General features: G+C 41.8%; 1 protein-coding gene across 1 annotated transcript in view; it reads right to left on the reverse strand.

Annotated features, from left to right (window-relative positions):
* The window catches only part of mboat2a (membrane bound O-acyltransferase domain containing 2a), a 42311-nt gene that overhangs the window by 11181 nt on the left and 15414 nt on the right, over positions 1-15716 (reverse strand). The window contains exons 2-3 of the mRNA XM_041954389.1: positions 9843-9988; positions 5646-5723 (exon numbers count right to left, since the gene is read on the reverse strand). Of these exons, the coding sequence (XP_041810323.1) occupies positions 5646-5723; positions 9843-9988 (224 nt within the window). The remainder of the gene's footprint in view (positions 1-5645; positions 5724-9842; positions 9989-15716) is intronic.

The following is a 15716-nucleotide window of genomic DNA, read 5'->3' on the forward strand; positions in this document are numbered from 1 at the left end:
CAAAGCTAGCTAGCTAGCCTTCCTCTGCTGCCAACAATAGGAGGATTGTGCTGCTCTGAGAAGGAGTACAACACACCAGCCAGAGCGAGGCTGCGTTACCAATAAGACACAACGGGACCCCTTGATTCTGAGAGCCTACTGTATCTGCAGTCCAAGTCGCAGCCAAGACATTTCCTGATCGCTACTGCCGAGCATTTAAAACGCACCATGAAATAGCCCACGCAACACTGCTGCAATATGAAATATTTTCGGACCTTTCAAGATCTTTCTCAGTCTGTAAAACCTCAGACGAATATTACTATTAATCACAAAATCCTCCGAGAAGGCAGAGAGGATAATTCTAATACAATCCTGTTATGTGCTCCGAGAGCTCTGTGTTTGTATCCAGCCCACACTTGGCACCTTTTTCAGTGTACACAACATTTCTTAGTGTCTTGGGAGACTACATGGCTCTTTGCAAAGGCCTTCATACTCCCAGACCTCATCTAAATGTACTGCATGGATACACTCACTAACACTAGTTACAGCATATGTTTCATGGTGAGTAAATCACTTTTGGAACAATGGTGGGTTTGTAGAGCTTTCCTCTGTTTTTTTTTTTTTTATGATTTTTGGCATTCTGCCTTTATTCGACAGGAAGAGAGACAGAAAGGAAACATATGGAGAGAGGACAGGTATGACAGTTTCTGTGCTGGACATCCTCAGTGGTATTTGGCTAACATTGTCCACATCTGCTTCCAAAAACAACAGAAGACAGCATATCAGCATAGATACGTTGTCTATACGCTCATTAAAAGACGAGTCTACCTGGAGTTATGGATGTTTTTATTTAAAAGGGAATTATAGTAACCTAAGTGCATCTTTATCCTCAAGGACCTCGGTGAGATTTAAAGCCAGAAGCTCATCTTATCATTTTATCCTCACAGGTTCGACCATAAAACTTAAAAAGGCTGCTCAGACCCAGTTTGACTGCCTTCTACAATGTTTTTAGCCTGGTTAGCGTACCTGCCACAAATGTCTTGGTGCATTTATGTGATTCTAAAAAAAGCCAAAACATGCCACTGTTTAAAGGTTCAATCTTGGTTAATTAGATTCATAATGGGACACAACAGACAAGAATTAAACTAGACTTGCCAACATCTTGTTTTTTTTTTTGGAGCCAGAGGAGACCATATATGGACGAGAGCGTGGAGGAGCCATGGATACGCATTGCTACGTCTCTGTCCAGGACATGCCATGGTAGCAACTTGTGAATCACATACGCTGCCATAACTAACAAAAATTAATCTAGTATTGCATAAGACCTGAAACTAGTGACCATAAAGTCATCAGGAAAATGTTTTATGAGGTAATAAGTGAGAAGTAGTGTCATGTTCCCATTTGGTTACATCACATCTTTTTGCAGCCAGTGGAGTCGCCCCCTACTTGCCAATACAAAGAATGCAGGTTTAAAGCATTTGCGCATCAGCTTCACTTTGCAGACCCAGAAGTTCTGTCCACTATTCATGCTGCACCTCATTCACAAATGTCTCCTTTCTAGGTACTATTCTCTGAAATACGCTTACACAAACAAAACAGATACACAAAACCCATGAGGCAAAATTAAACATGCTCAATACTACACAATATGATATAAAATGGACAATGCAACCAAGCTTAAAAGTTTTTTCCTTTGAGTCTGCTAACATTTTCAATCCTTAGCAACAACCCTATTTCACCAAGATCAGCTTTCTCTACTGGCAGCACGCAGCTGCAGTTATCAGGGAGGATATGAGCTACATGTGCTGCAGCAGCTATATTTGCAGTGGGCCCACCAGGGATCCTGTCTTTATCCTCATCTGATTTGTGTTTGTGCAATTCACAGCTCGGGGTGTGTGTGTGTGTGTGTGTGTGTTTGTGTTTCATTTCCACTCCAGGCACCTCAGCTTGGAGCCTGGGACTAAAGTAGGCTGGCCTCCCACTGTGGGACAGCGGTAGACGGGTCAACGCGTAGACGAGGAGCCATGCAGGAGCCGCAGGTATGAACACACACCGTACGTGGAGCCGTGGAAACGACAAACAGGCTATAAATAAATGTCTGAACACTCCAAGACCTCTCTCTAAGGTTGTGTACAGATAGTAAGTGCCTGGAGGCGCACTCCATGCTTACACAGATCCAGAGGAAATTTCCATCTGTTCAGCATGCAACTGTGAGGCAGTAATTTGCACACTTATCACCACCGGGTTCACAGTCATGCTTTCACACCAAAACTAATATGAATTCCAATTAAATTACATGCTTATGTTGCAGATAGAATGCAATTTCTCAATTTCACCCCTAACTCAGGCCCTCCTGAGGATCAGCTGGCTGTAACTGGAGCTGCAGATGTCTATAGTGTGGTTTTCAGGCGTCGGTGGACCATCTTCACCAAGTGCAGTGTCCCAGTGATGGACAGTGTCTGCTCTGCTTTAGTGTTCTTGAGCTGTTTGGTTGACTTACTGGGCAAATAGTTAGAGGGAGAATCCCCACCCTCCATGCGAAAACTCCATTGTCCCACATTGCTTCAGGTGATAAACACACATATGTACACACCAAAATAAGTTTAAGTTTGCTTTAACTGTGGCTCCCTGTGGGTGGGAGCCTTTCCAAGAGTCACAAGACAGACCTGAGAGGAAGTGAGATGACTAACAGAATAGGAACAAAGCAAAAGCTACTTTCTGCTCCACATTATTGGTTGTTTCCTCTGATTTCTTTTTTTTCTCCTGCAGATCACTGTCTAATTTGACTTGGATGAATGTGAAAAATCACACAAGGAAGAAGGGGAATTAAACTGGTTACAACCACTAGATATGTAGCAAAGGGGGTTGCTTCATCTTAGGCACAAGCAAAAAAGTCTGACCAAGAACGCTATAGCGTATAATAATCATTTAAAAAGACTACATTTACATCATAGATATCGTCTGATTTCTTTAACAGTCTGAGTTATTATAATTTTGTCATGGTTCTTCTTTAGCATCAGTATCAATCAAAGAGGCCGCTCTCATTACTATCACAGCCTCCTCCATTGGTTACACTGCATCGAACGATTTCACAGTTCCCTGTATCTCCTTGCCGTCAACCAGCAGGCAGTGCTGTGCTCACACTTGAGGCGAGTCGATAAGCGTCTAGAACATACCCTGTCTGCTCACCGCATGCAACAGGTGAACTATGAAAGAGAGTGGGAGGAGTGACAGATCCAGAGCTGCACGAGAGTTAATAGTATGAAATATGATGCCGCTCCGCAGGGCAAAATAGTCTGTCTAGAGCCACACTAAGCCATTGTTTACACTCACAGCCATTCCCACAGTCCAGAAAAGAGATTTTATCAACTCCATAAAGTTGTCACACGGCAATCGCTGTACACTTCGCCCCTCCGAGGGCTGGGTATGTGAGTGGCAGAACAACAAAGGGAAATAGGGAATAGGAAGTTGGGCCACAGTAGACTGCTCCTGGGAGTGGTGCACAGTTCAGAGCGTTTTCCCAAAGTCTGTCCTAGCCTAACGGAGGTAGGTGCAGCAAGTCTCCTAGCAGATAGTGTCATCGGAGGTAAAAGTGTATACATTCAGCATTAAACCGATTCTTTCTATATCTACCCAGCAGCATTATAGTTAGCAAGGGTTACAGCGTGAGTTAGGTAATGCTGTGAAAACATAATGAGGAGAGATGGCAGACTGGGGGATGGAGATGAGAGATTAAGCCCTAGTAGACAAAAGATGGATAAAATGGGACAAAAAAATGGAAGAGAAAGTTAAAGGGACATGTTCCTAACAATGTGGTGTAAAATGGGTGTGCTTAAGTATGACATGTACATCTTGTAAAATATCAACGGTAGTGACCAAGTAGGGGATTGTACAGAGAAATGAGTCACTGTGCGGCCAAATCAGATGTAGCTACCTGAGCACAGGCCATGAGTTAAACATTGGGAGGACTTGAACGCTGGCCAAAATCACAATGCAGTTAAATAACAACCTTTTGCCACGATAATACATTATTTGTTATGCAAAAACCTGAGCCAGCGAGGTCAACGCCCTGTGCAAACATGAGCATGTCAGTGCGACCGGCGAGGTTCTCCTCCTCCTCTCTGGCACCTCTAACGGGGGGGTTAAATTTATCTCTGAATGGGATGGAGGGTGTGTTGGTTTGCTTGTTTGGCAGGGGTGACAGCCACAGTTTGCAGTTTCATAAGAGCTTCAGTAAGAGGAAGCGGACAGGACAGCAGGTTGAATGCACACTAACTCTGTTTGCAGAGGGTTAAACTTTTAAGAATAATGAGACATGACTTTTAATGTAAAGCACTGCTACATGCCGAAAAGTCATAAGGTGCGGCCTGTGTTTTAGGTCATTCTCAGAGGCTTCTGAATCATCTTCTCTCTGAGGGCAGTCCCCATTGTGATTGTTTTGCTAGCATCTACTTAATATCGCCTCAGGGGAGAACATCCACTGTTTACACCTGCACTTATAACCTTGATTCCTGGTTAAAAAAAAAAAACAAAACATCAAAGACTGTGTGTGTGTGTGTGTGTGTGTGTGTGTGTGTGTGTGTGTGTGTATGTGTGTGGTTGTGCTGATGAGCCATGGTCACAGATGGAAGCCTGGGGGGACGATTGTCATTGTTGTCATCATGTTCCTCATTAATTACCTCGACCAGAGGTTCTCAAACTTAGGACTCGAAGCTCTGCATCTGATTTAAATTCAAGGTCAGAGATCCAGAATGATTAGCAATAACAAAAAAAAACAATTTTCTAAAGATATGTTTTTGGTTTGCCTTTATTGCACAGAGTGAGGTGAAGAGGCAGACATGAAATGAGGGGAGAGAGAGGGGCGTGAGATGTAACAAAGGTCATCAGCTGGAGTAGAGTTGCAGACGTCGTGGTTTATATGGCATGCTCTGGAACCATTCGGCTACCAACGAACTCTGAGAACAAAACAACATTTAATCGATCAATTAATGTCACATCTCTTGTGACCGGGTCAGACGAGACTCAGACACTTAGCCCATGTTTATTTCTGACTCAGACATATTCTCTAACTGCATTTGCACTAGTTGCAGACATTGTGTCCTGGAGAAAAGGAGACACATTCGGTATCTGCGATGAGGACGCTGACAGCAAATTCTCATTAACGTTAATGCGTGAACTCGGCAGCAACACGCAACGCTCCGGCAGTTAATGTTGCCATGACAATGACGTCAATGTTAGAGAAATTATTTAAAAACAGAAAACTTCACACACTTCACAACGTGTTGGAGGCTGTGTTAAACTTTACCACGCTTTGTGGGTATGACTTTTTCTGCTGTGTCATCACCGTTCATATCTATACTATCAATGTGTTCATGGTAAAATTGTTTACAGGAGCACAAAGTTAGTCACAGAGCTAGCCTCTTCCAGGGGAGCGCACCCCCGCATCCCCCTAGAGGGTCCGAAGTCCATCCGCTACAGTCCTGTGGGAAACATTGATGCCTCAAAAACACAGACTAACGAGTAAAGATGCAAACAGGAGATTGCTCCATAGCTAAATTCAAGATTTTGATGATGAAGTATTTTACAATTCTGCGGGGTTCTGACACTCCCAGGTACCACGAGGCCATTTAACAATTTCGACGGAAGCCAAATAAAATTGCACTTACTTGTGCATGTGCTCCAGGCCAGCGAAGACCATGACACTGTAGGACAGACCACTCTGCACCAGGAAATGGAGGGAGTACCTGTGAGGAGACAGACACATAAGTGAAACAGCACTTTATTGATCTCATATTTAACTTTTAACAGTTTCTTATATACAGGAAAGCATATTTTTCTGACACACATGCCTCCTCCTTATGATAGACTATATTAGGCTTTGTTTGCTCTTGGTATTACCATCCACATCCTGCTTTGTCATCACATACAGTCATTAGGAAGAGGAAATAACAGCATTACAAAACCACAGTCACACCATAAGCCATGTGAAGCCAGACTTTTGAAACCAGTAATGTGTGATCTCCAGTCACCAGGCAGGATTGTGACATTCACTGTCACACCGTCTACTTGACTGATTCACATGCCTTCCAGCTGCAAGCATCCTTACAGCTCACTTGTGAATCGTGCATGAATGTGTGCGTGCTGATGAAATGCGAACTTATATCCACCTATCTCCCTTCCCGTGACGCGCGCACACACAAACGCAGCAGCAGCTACCAGATGGGCCTTTGAAGGGCACAGTGTGTGATTCTACCTACGTCAAGCCCTCCCGGAGAGCAGAGATGTCACAATGTGTTAGCAGTGAGTCAACAAAAGAGGGCAAGGGCATCAAGGGTTGGAGGGGGAACAAGAGGGCACAAGCTGGGTGAATTAAAATGAACTGCCCAGCAAATAAAAGGGTTAAGAACGCAGAAACAGCTGAGGAATTTGAAATTCTTAGACACTGTTTCAGCTGTTCGACAATCTCCAATTGTTCTCTCCAGTGACATTCAGTGACAAGCCTGTGCGTCTCACGGAGGGGGAATACATCCTAAAATAAACCAACGCAGCATCTGCGAGGCAGCTCCTCTGGGGCTGCAGCCAGGTGCCCTCGAAGACAGAACAGTGCAAGTGTTTGTAATGAAAGCTGAAACTATTATGTGAATAAAAGTGTGCAAATGCGAGCGTGTGTATTGACGCATTCATGCATTACACGCGGCGAGCAGGCTGCACTGGCACCTTGACTGAAATCATATAAACAATTCTAGTAACATTTAGGTGACTTTACAACTGCGCACTAATTTTCAACCTCTGGAGCTTCGCTGTGGTGTCATGAAATCAGACTCTTTAAGTGATAAGAACACTTTTAATCCTGTCATTAGTGTGTGGCATAAAATGGTTAGGTTGGAGCCCTGAGCAAAGTACAATAAATACAATATACTCACGTTGCAAAATGTGTCTGTTGTAAAGATATTCGAAAGAGGTTTCTACTCTATTAATTGCTGTCACAGTCACAACTCTTTGGCAGGCTTTCACAGGCATAAACAACCTTTATTGATTGTTTGGCCCATTTGGACGGAGAGGCTGTCACGTCTTGGTCAAATAGACAAGACAGTCCATCATAAGAGTCCTGAACTGTGAAAATAATAACTTCTTTTTTTTCATTCCATATAGAGTTGCCTAGTAAACCAGCATCCATTCACAGCTCAGTGACTATAGCAATCATTTTACCTGTGTTGTTAGAATAATTCTGTTTTCTTTTTTTTTTTGTTACACATATTTCTGTGGTGTTGCTAGGATGTGGTGACATGTTCTGACAGCAGAAATTAGCCAACAATCTTCATAATCCCGTCATTTCTCTCATGTTAAATGCGGGTTAATGAATTGACATTTATTTTTAAACTTTATTTAATGACAAATTGGCATTATTCATGACAGATATCAGTTCACTCTTTGGTGTTGCAATATAAGTCACTTTTGTGTGACACAGTAACACCACATGACCTCTGCTAGCCACAACAAATAATCTGATCCGACCGCGGCTCAGTGTCAGCTGGATCGTGTACATGAAGCGTCTATCAGCCAGGTGATCAGATAAAACGCTATCACCTACGACCTGATGACCAGGTAACATTTCACCTGGTAAGCATTTTCCCACCAGCTTGATGTCAGGCTATTGTTTCCTGGGTTTGCTCTCCAATACGCACAGACAGACAGACAGACAGACAGACAGACAGACCAGCACTTTGAGAGGCACTCTGCCAGAGGTACAGTGGGTTGTCCATTACAGGGCAATAGCTTTCTAATTGGATATCAGTTACTACTCGATCGACCCATTTGCTTTGGCAAAGATGAAGAGGATGCGGATGGGTCAAGGCTGTGTGTGGAAAAAGGGTGTAGGACGAGAGGAGAACCAAAGGAGAATAAGAAGAATAAGTCAATTGAGGTAATCTAAAAGTGAGACAAGAAGACTTTTCACCTATGAAACATGTTGCTCAAAATAACTGTCACCAATGACACAACAGTTAATCAGCATTAAAATTGCTAATTTCATTGATCCTTTATAGGAAGATCTACCTTAAAACTTAGTTGACTAACAGGAAAATGAGTTATTACCGAAACTGATCAATCATTTCAATTATTGCTTTAGCTAAGTTGCCAAACACTGTTTATCTCCAGCTTTTCTTTCTCTCATGTGATAGTTCTTTAAGTATCTTTAGGTTTTGGACTGTTGGACAAATCATGACACCTGACAGTGTCGCCTTGGGCTTTCAGAAACAGGGCTTTCTACACTATTTTTGATATTTTATTTATCTTAATCTGAAAAGAACATGTCAGATTAATCAATAATGAAAACAACTATTGTTGCTGTACTTTAACATGTCGGCTCTACAAATTAGCTACTATCCCTTCTTGTGGTTGTTCTGCGTATATTCTATTCCCACAGACAACCAACCGAATGTAAATGAAAATGAATGAATAATATCAGCGAGCCAGTGAGTCTGTAAGTGATGACTGGTTAATAAATAATTAACACTGAAACTTAACACAATCTATTAAGCAGTTCATTAAATTCATATTAAATGGCACAATTAGTCAGTGTGTGAATTCATAATTTTGTTTCAATTCAAAGATTTATAATTCAATTTATAAATCAAATCATTTAGTTGCCACTCATTCTAAAAACGAGTCTAAGTGTGACATTACGATCGCAATATGCCCTGTGATTTGTTTTTCATTTGGCAAATGTTCACTCAGGTAACATTTAATTATTACTCAATGTGCAGTTTTTCCAATCAACAGGAGCTCTCACGAGGTTTTGATCCATTGATCCACATTTCACAAAGCACGAGTTCACAGATCAGACATGTTAGCATGTCGCTAATGCTAGCAAACCAGCAAAACATTAGGGCTGGGGTTCTCTGCACATCACGCCACTCTGGAGGACCAAAATGAGTGTTAATGTGCTATGAAGTTTCATTTACATCACTACGCTTTTTGCATTTAGTCTTTCTTTCTATGATTATATATCAGTGACCCTTATTTTGTGCAGACATTAAAAAAAAAATAAAAAATTATGTTTTGGCCTGGGTGTGTGACATGCTCTCTTTTGTTCAAACAGAAAGACTTTTAACACTTTTAAAAGGCACACGTACATGTAAACAACACAGCTGAAGTCGGGCTGCAACTAAAGACAAATCTTCATGATCGATTCATCTATTTTTTCCTTTTAAATCAAGGAAAAAACAGTTTTTGTCTATAAAAACACAGAATTGTGAAAAATGCCCCCTGTGAAATCATTGATTGCTTGTTTTATCTGACAGACACTTCAAAACTTATTCAGATTACTATCATATACAGTATCTGAAAGAAAAGCTTCAAATCCTAATGTTTGAGAAGGTGGAACCAGCCAAATGTTTGCCACTGTTGCTTGATAAACATTTTACAAGATTAACTGATTATCAAAATAGTGTCTGATGAACTTTCAGTTAGATAATTGATTATCTGATTAACTGTTTCAGCTGTAGCTGACATGCTCAGGTACATTCTCTGGAGTTTGTGGAGAGGCATTCTGGGAAATGTAGGAAATCACATAGTGAAGAAGTGGAAACTTCATTACACTTCTTTAAAAACGTTTCCTTTCATTAAAAAACACTACAGAATGTTTCATATACCAATACCTCAACCGTGAGATTTACACACAATCGAGCAGCATATTGTATTGTGTTTACAATCGCATGAAGAGACACAGTCTGCAGGAAAAGAAACTCCCAAGCGTAGTATTGCAGGGAGAAATTCTGAGGAAGGAAGGAAGGAAGGAGCAGAGTATAAAATGACAGTGATGACAAGAAAAGAGCTGCGGGATAAACAGAGCAGTGACTCACCAGCCAAAGCAGAAGAGAGCCAAGTAGAGGCCCAGCAGCGTGGCCACCACATGTCTGATGAAAGGACTGGTCTTACTGGGGTGGAGGTAGAGCCGAAACCACACAGCCATCAGCAGGGCGGACAGCTGACATGCCACGAAGTTAACCTGCACAGAGGGACACACAAAAACAATGTCACAGCTAGTTAGCTAGTGGCTAACCAGCTAGTTAGCGAGCTAACTTACTCATGTTAACTCACTTGACTCATGTTAAATGTATAGATCATAGTTCAGGTAAATTCAGCTGTAGTGTCCCAATACAATTGTGAGTGATGAGACTGTCTTCTATAAGATTGTTATGGTTTTCACTCACATGTGAAGCTTCTGGAAATGGGCTAAAACGTTTCACACCAGCCATGTGGTCCATTAAACACCACTGCATTCTCCCTCCCAGAATAAAACAACAGATAGCAAGCATTTCTACTGATACACATACTATTGTGGTATATAAATACTGGTGGCGTAATGGAACACAGTTGATCCATACTCGTGTACGTGATCCGATTCATCTAAACCTAACCCCTTCTTTCTGGCTGATCTGAAAAAATGATCCGAACCATGACTTTTGTGATCCGTTGCAACCCTAATAAATATGCTCTGTCTGACAGGTCACAGTCAAGCTCAGTCAGAGTGGGTGTTTGAGACCTTATTTCATCTCCTAATGTATCCAAATGGCACAGCAAAGAGGCTTTACTCCAGACAATAGTGGGATTGACTGGATCCATCGAGCGGAGCAAAATGGAAACCTCTCTGTTTGATTACTAGCACTTTATCAGTACTCATCCTGAGCCATGTGGTGCGAGATAGAAAACAAAGACATATATATGATGTCCTATTGCTCTGCTTGGATCCAGTTATCCAGGATATTTGATTATTTTAAGTCTGATTAAACCACTATCATGACCACAGCGTACCTCTCTGTAAACAGTCTTGTTCAATTACCCCTAACTGACATCATTACTGTCTGTAACACACAGTGTTGTGTTTGTGTATATGTCTGCATATGTCAGCTATGACTCAGGGATGCTGTTTGATGTTTAAAGAGATATGCGTCCCATATGGCTGGACTATTCATCACAAATCATCAAACTGCACACTTGCACTCACACGCACACATAAGTACAAATTAAAAGCTCCCAGATTTATTCCTCTACAAGTCAGCCCTCTCTGCCTCCAGTCTCCTTCTACAAAACACACACACGCACACACACGCAAACATGCAAGGCCAATATTAGCAATTGCAATGGCAGAGCTGTTATTCCAGTGCACTGACATCACCTCACATTTGTGGTCATACATGGTCAGCGACTGTGCACATCTTTTTTTTTTTTTTTTTTAAATCTTGTCTAAATCAAAGAGTATTTAAAGGCTGATTTGGGACAAAAGCGAATACTGCAAGAGGTGAAATTAACACTTATCCATTAAGAACTGTTCATGTTTGTTTGATGCCGCGGTCAGTGATGCATGTCTGAAGGCACAATGGCCCGTCCATGTATATAGGTCATGTTAGCAGATCCGTCTGGCCAGTAAGCAGTGAAAGGCTGCAGACACCATGGGCACCATCCATTATCTATGGATCCTGCATGATTAATGCGTGAGAGGGAGGGAGGGAGAGGGGCGGATATGGCCTCTAGTATGTAGGTCCTTTATTCTGCACGATGTAGCGACAAATCATCTGCGGCATTAGCCTGAGTATATCATATCAGATGGCACTTGGGGTTTTTGTTTTACCATGTATACATAAATACACACACATACACACACACATACACACATACACACACACAAAGCACGGGAGTCTCGATAACAGGAGCTGGCCTCTTTTGTTGCGGCTGGTATTGTTTAATGGAGGAACCCAGTTGGGACTAGGATGAACATAATTAACAAATAATCCAGCAGGAGAACCTAAAAGAAAAGGCTGTGAGCGAGTCTTGAAATTAATGCCTGAGCTACACACGAAAGCAATATAAAACAAGACAGAGAAAAAGCAATCCAAGTCAGGCCACTGGTTTTATATCAAGGTGTGTCATTTTATCTGCAGATAGTGTTGCTATGGTATCTATAAGCAAACTAACAGTCATCTGTCTGGCTTTTATGGATCAAAGGTAAACAACCTACCCCACCTATGTGACAATAAATGTCTGTGTTTATTCAGAGTCATTCAGCCATGAATAATACAGGAAGCAGGCCTAGTTTTAGTCTAAATTGATTTGCTCCTGATGTGAATAACCGAGTGTTGTGGGGAAATCGCTGATGTAACAAATCTGGCAAAATTAGACCCAAGTTCAACTGCAAACTGGCCCCTCCTCCATTAAATCTAAAGTGCTAAAAATAAGATATGATGTCCCGGTAATGACAGCGACTCAGATCAAATAGACCTCCTCTGGCTATCCCTTCTCACACAAGCAGTATTTACCCAATCCACAGCTTTGGATGTCATTTCACGCTTTGATTACTTCAAGCTGCTCTCTTAGAGAAGGGGACATTGCTAGTTGGTGAAATGAAAAGCTGACTTGCCAGTCTGTGCGCCTGCACACAGAATGACTGACTGGCTCATTTGCAAACCGGCGAACATCCCACACTTACAGTCACTGATTTATCAGTGCAACCCACAGGGGCAAAAATAGCCAACGATGGTTATGGCATGAATCAAAGCTAGTTTTCCTGTGCATATTCATGTGTACACCTCCACAGCAAAGACGTCAACAAACCAAAGACAAACATATCTTATATAGTAAGTTATTAAAATAATAAAACATAGGGCCATCTCATAGAACTCCAAAAAAGTTGGAATGCTGTGTAAAACCCATATAAAATAGAATGTGATAAGTTGCTAATCCTTTTTGACGTATTAAACAGTACAGAGACAATATATTTAATGTTCGACCTCATTAGCTTCATTGATTTTTGTAAATATCTGCTTATTCTGAATTTGATGTAGCAACACGTTTCAAACAAGTTGGGACAGGAGCAACAAGAAACTGAGAAAGTTGTGCAATGCTCCAGAAGCACCTGGAACATTCCACAGGTAAACAGGTTGATTGGTAACAGATGATAGTGTCATGATTGGGCATGAAAGGAGCATCCTGGAAATCGATCACAAGCGAGGATGGAGCGAGGTTCACCAATTTGTGAACACATGACTGTATTAAAAGATGTCACTACATGGACTCATGAACACTTCTAAAAATGTTGTCAGTGAAAACAGTTTGCAAATCATTGCATTCTGTTTTTATTTACCTTTCACACAGCGGCCCAGCTGTTTTGGAATCGAGGTTGTATCTTAGGCTATTACGAGCGCTGCTCAAGCGAGAGCTTACGAATGACTTGAAGTTGAACTTGAGGAACTTAAACTTCTGTCTCTGCAGTAGCCTGCGAGCAAGGGAGTGTGAAATCGGCCCCTCCCTGCATAACAACACATTGCTTTATAATGAAGGAATTTCACGTGGGAGACTGGAAGGGCACGACAGAGGAACTGCATTGTTCACAGCAAACCAAAGCTGTGGGTGACGAGTTGAAAGCTGACTGTGTGGCAAAAGCTCTAACTGAGCAACTTACCGACTGTGAACTATCTGTTCTTGAGCTTTTCGTGTAATCTGAGGAATAAGACTGCAGGAAGTGACTTTTGGCAATAGAAACATCTTGATCATGAAGCATGAATAATGGCATCAGAATAAAATAGAACTTGGATCTTCGTGATAACAGCAGATGGCTTCATGAAAAACCTGTTGAGCAGCCCTGAACAGCCTGAACTCTCTCACTGTTATGACCTAATTCTACACACCAATTTACTTAAAGGACTGTTGTGGAAAAAAAAAGCCGTGAGACATAGAATAGATGATTTTTGAAGCAGAAACCACACAAATCAGTCCAGAAGAAGATATAGGACACAAGGGGTCTTTGTTTCTGACAAATGACAAATAAAATAGTCAATAATGACAAATAGAACATGTAATCAGCATAATTTTAAAATGCTACCTTACAAACCTCTGAATATTCAATTAGCCTTTACTTGTTTGCTGATGAGATTAGCTAAGCCTGCTTTACAAAGAGCCATCTTTGTTGGTGATGAGATGTGTAGAAATGGCTCTGGTCGACTGTGAAAAGGCCTGCTGTCGTCCTCCTGTGCAGGGCTGTAACTGGACCTGCGGATTACCGGCTGGTTTATCAGAGATCTCGGGTGCCCTGAAACTGCCATCGCTGACACGCTGTCACATAGAGAGCTCCAGTAATTAATGAAACCAGGAAACGCCTTGAAAGATGGTACATCAGTCTCTTTGTTCAAGATCACTGTAAAAACCGTGGACTGTATAAAACATGGACGTAGTCTCCATGACATCAGCCATAAGTTTCTGAAGAGCCACTGTGAAGCTCAGTGACAGTGGCTCCAGCCATCACATGTTGGCATCCACTAAACTCCCGGCTAATCCAAAAATGGGCAAAGAGGTGGTATGTATCCAATTGTGCATACCTTTAAGCCTTCATATTATCTAAACAAGTGAATTCATCCCCCGTACAGTTGTCATGAACAGGGGAAATTAGCCATTTTGGTACCAGGCTGTAAATGTTTATTTCTGCTGTAAAGTTGGGTATATTAATATGGGGGTCTATGGGGGATTGTCTCACTTTTGGAGCCAGCCGCAAGTGGCCATTCGAGGAGGCGCAGTTTTAGGCACTTGGCTTCACTTTTCAGCCCCAAAGATTGTCGCTTGGTAAAAACGCATGATCTCAATATGCATGTGAACAGGGATGTATATGAGCGTAGCTTTAGCTACAGGTGAGCACAGTGTGTCAACACTACTGAGGCACTCATGATGGCCACACATCATATTGACATGTCATAGCAACAAATGCCAGATCAACACTTCATCAGTGTTTTTTAATGGATCTGAATTCAATAAATCCATGCCACGCTGTGATACAGTAGACTTACGTTGGAAATTAGCAGTTGAGAAATCAACTGTCAAAGTAAACACATCTGTTTTTGGAACAGTTCTTTTGCCTGAGCAGCAGTTATATAATGAAACCGCATGCTAGTCGACTTGCTACATTTCACTCACAGATGTGATATTACACTGTGAACTGACACCACAGCATCCATTCTGGTCCCACATTAAAGATGCCTACCACATAAATGCAAAGAATTGTGGGACATGTAGCAACCGCTATTGCCCCCTGGCTGCATGCTGTACATTACATCAAAGTTATTCTAACACGAGGATGTTACATAATGTTAGATAAAACAATGCGATCTGTAAGTCTAAAGAGACAGAATCTTTCTTGATATACCGGATTTGTTAACAGACAAGGCTAAATGTGTTTTCCCTCAGCCTGTCGCCAGTGTTGAGATAGTAGTTTACTGAATAAACATTTTGCAGCAGACAAGTTCCTGTGCCAGGGTGCATTGTTTCCTCATTCATAATACATGGATCTCCTCGTCCATTATTGATTCACTCTGAAGTCAAGCCTACCCTGGGGTACGGTACTCTTATTATTTCAGAACGTAAGGCCCAATATCTGTGCTGCAGAAGAGTTTGTAAGAGAGTCAAAGGGAGCCACAGGAAAACAAAAAGCCACTATTTTGGATAAATGCACTGCAGCAAATCCGCTGAAAATGTTCCTGAGGAAAACGAAGACTAAATTGGGGAAGGGTGGGCTGAAAACACTGAGTGAACTTTGCGTGTGACTGCTGTTCAAATGATAAAACTACGCAATTACTAGCAAACTAGGGCTTGTAAACAGAAGTCGGACAGTTGAGATTTTGGCAACTTGTCATTCTCACTTCTAACAAACTCAATCAGAGATTTGCTCGGCAGAGGACATAGACCATTATTCA

The sequence above is a fragment of the Chelmon rostratus genome, chromosome 15 (genome assembly GCF_017976325.1).
Source record: "Chelmon rostratus isolate fCheRos1 chromosome 15, fCheRos1.pri, whole genome shotgun sequence".
Taxonomy (NCBI): domain Eukaryota; kingdom Metazoa; phylum Chordata; class Actinopteri; order Chaetodontiformes; family Chaetodontidae; genus Chelmon; species Chelmon rostratus.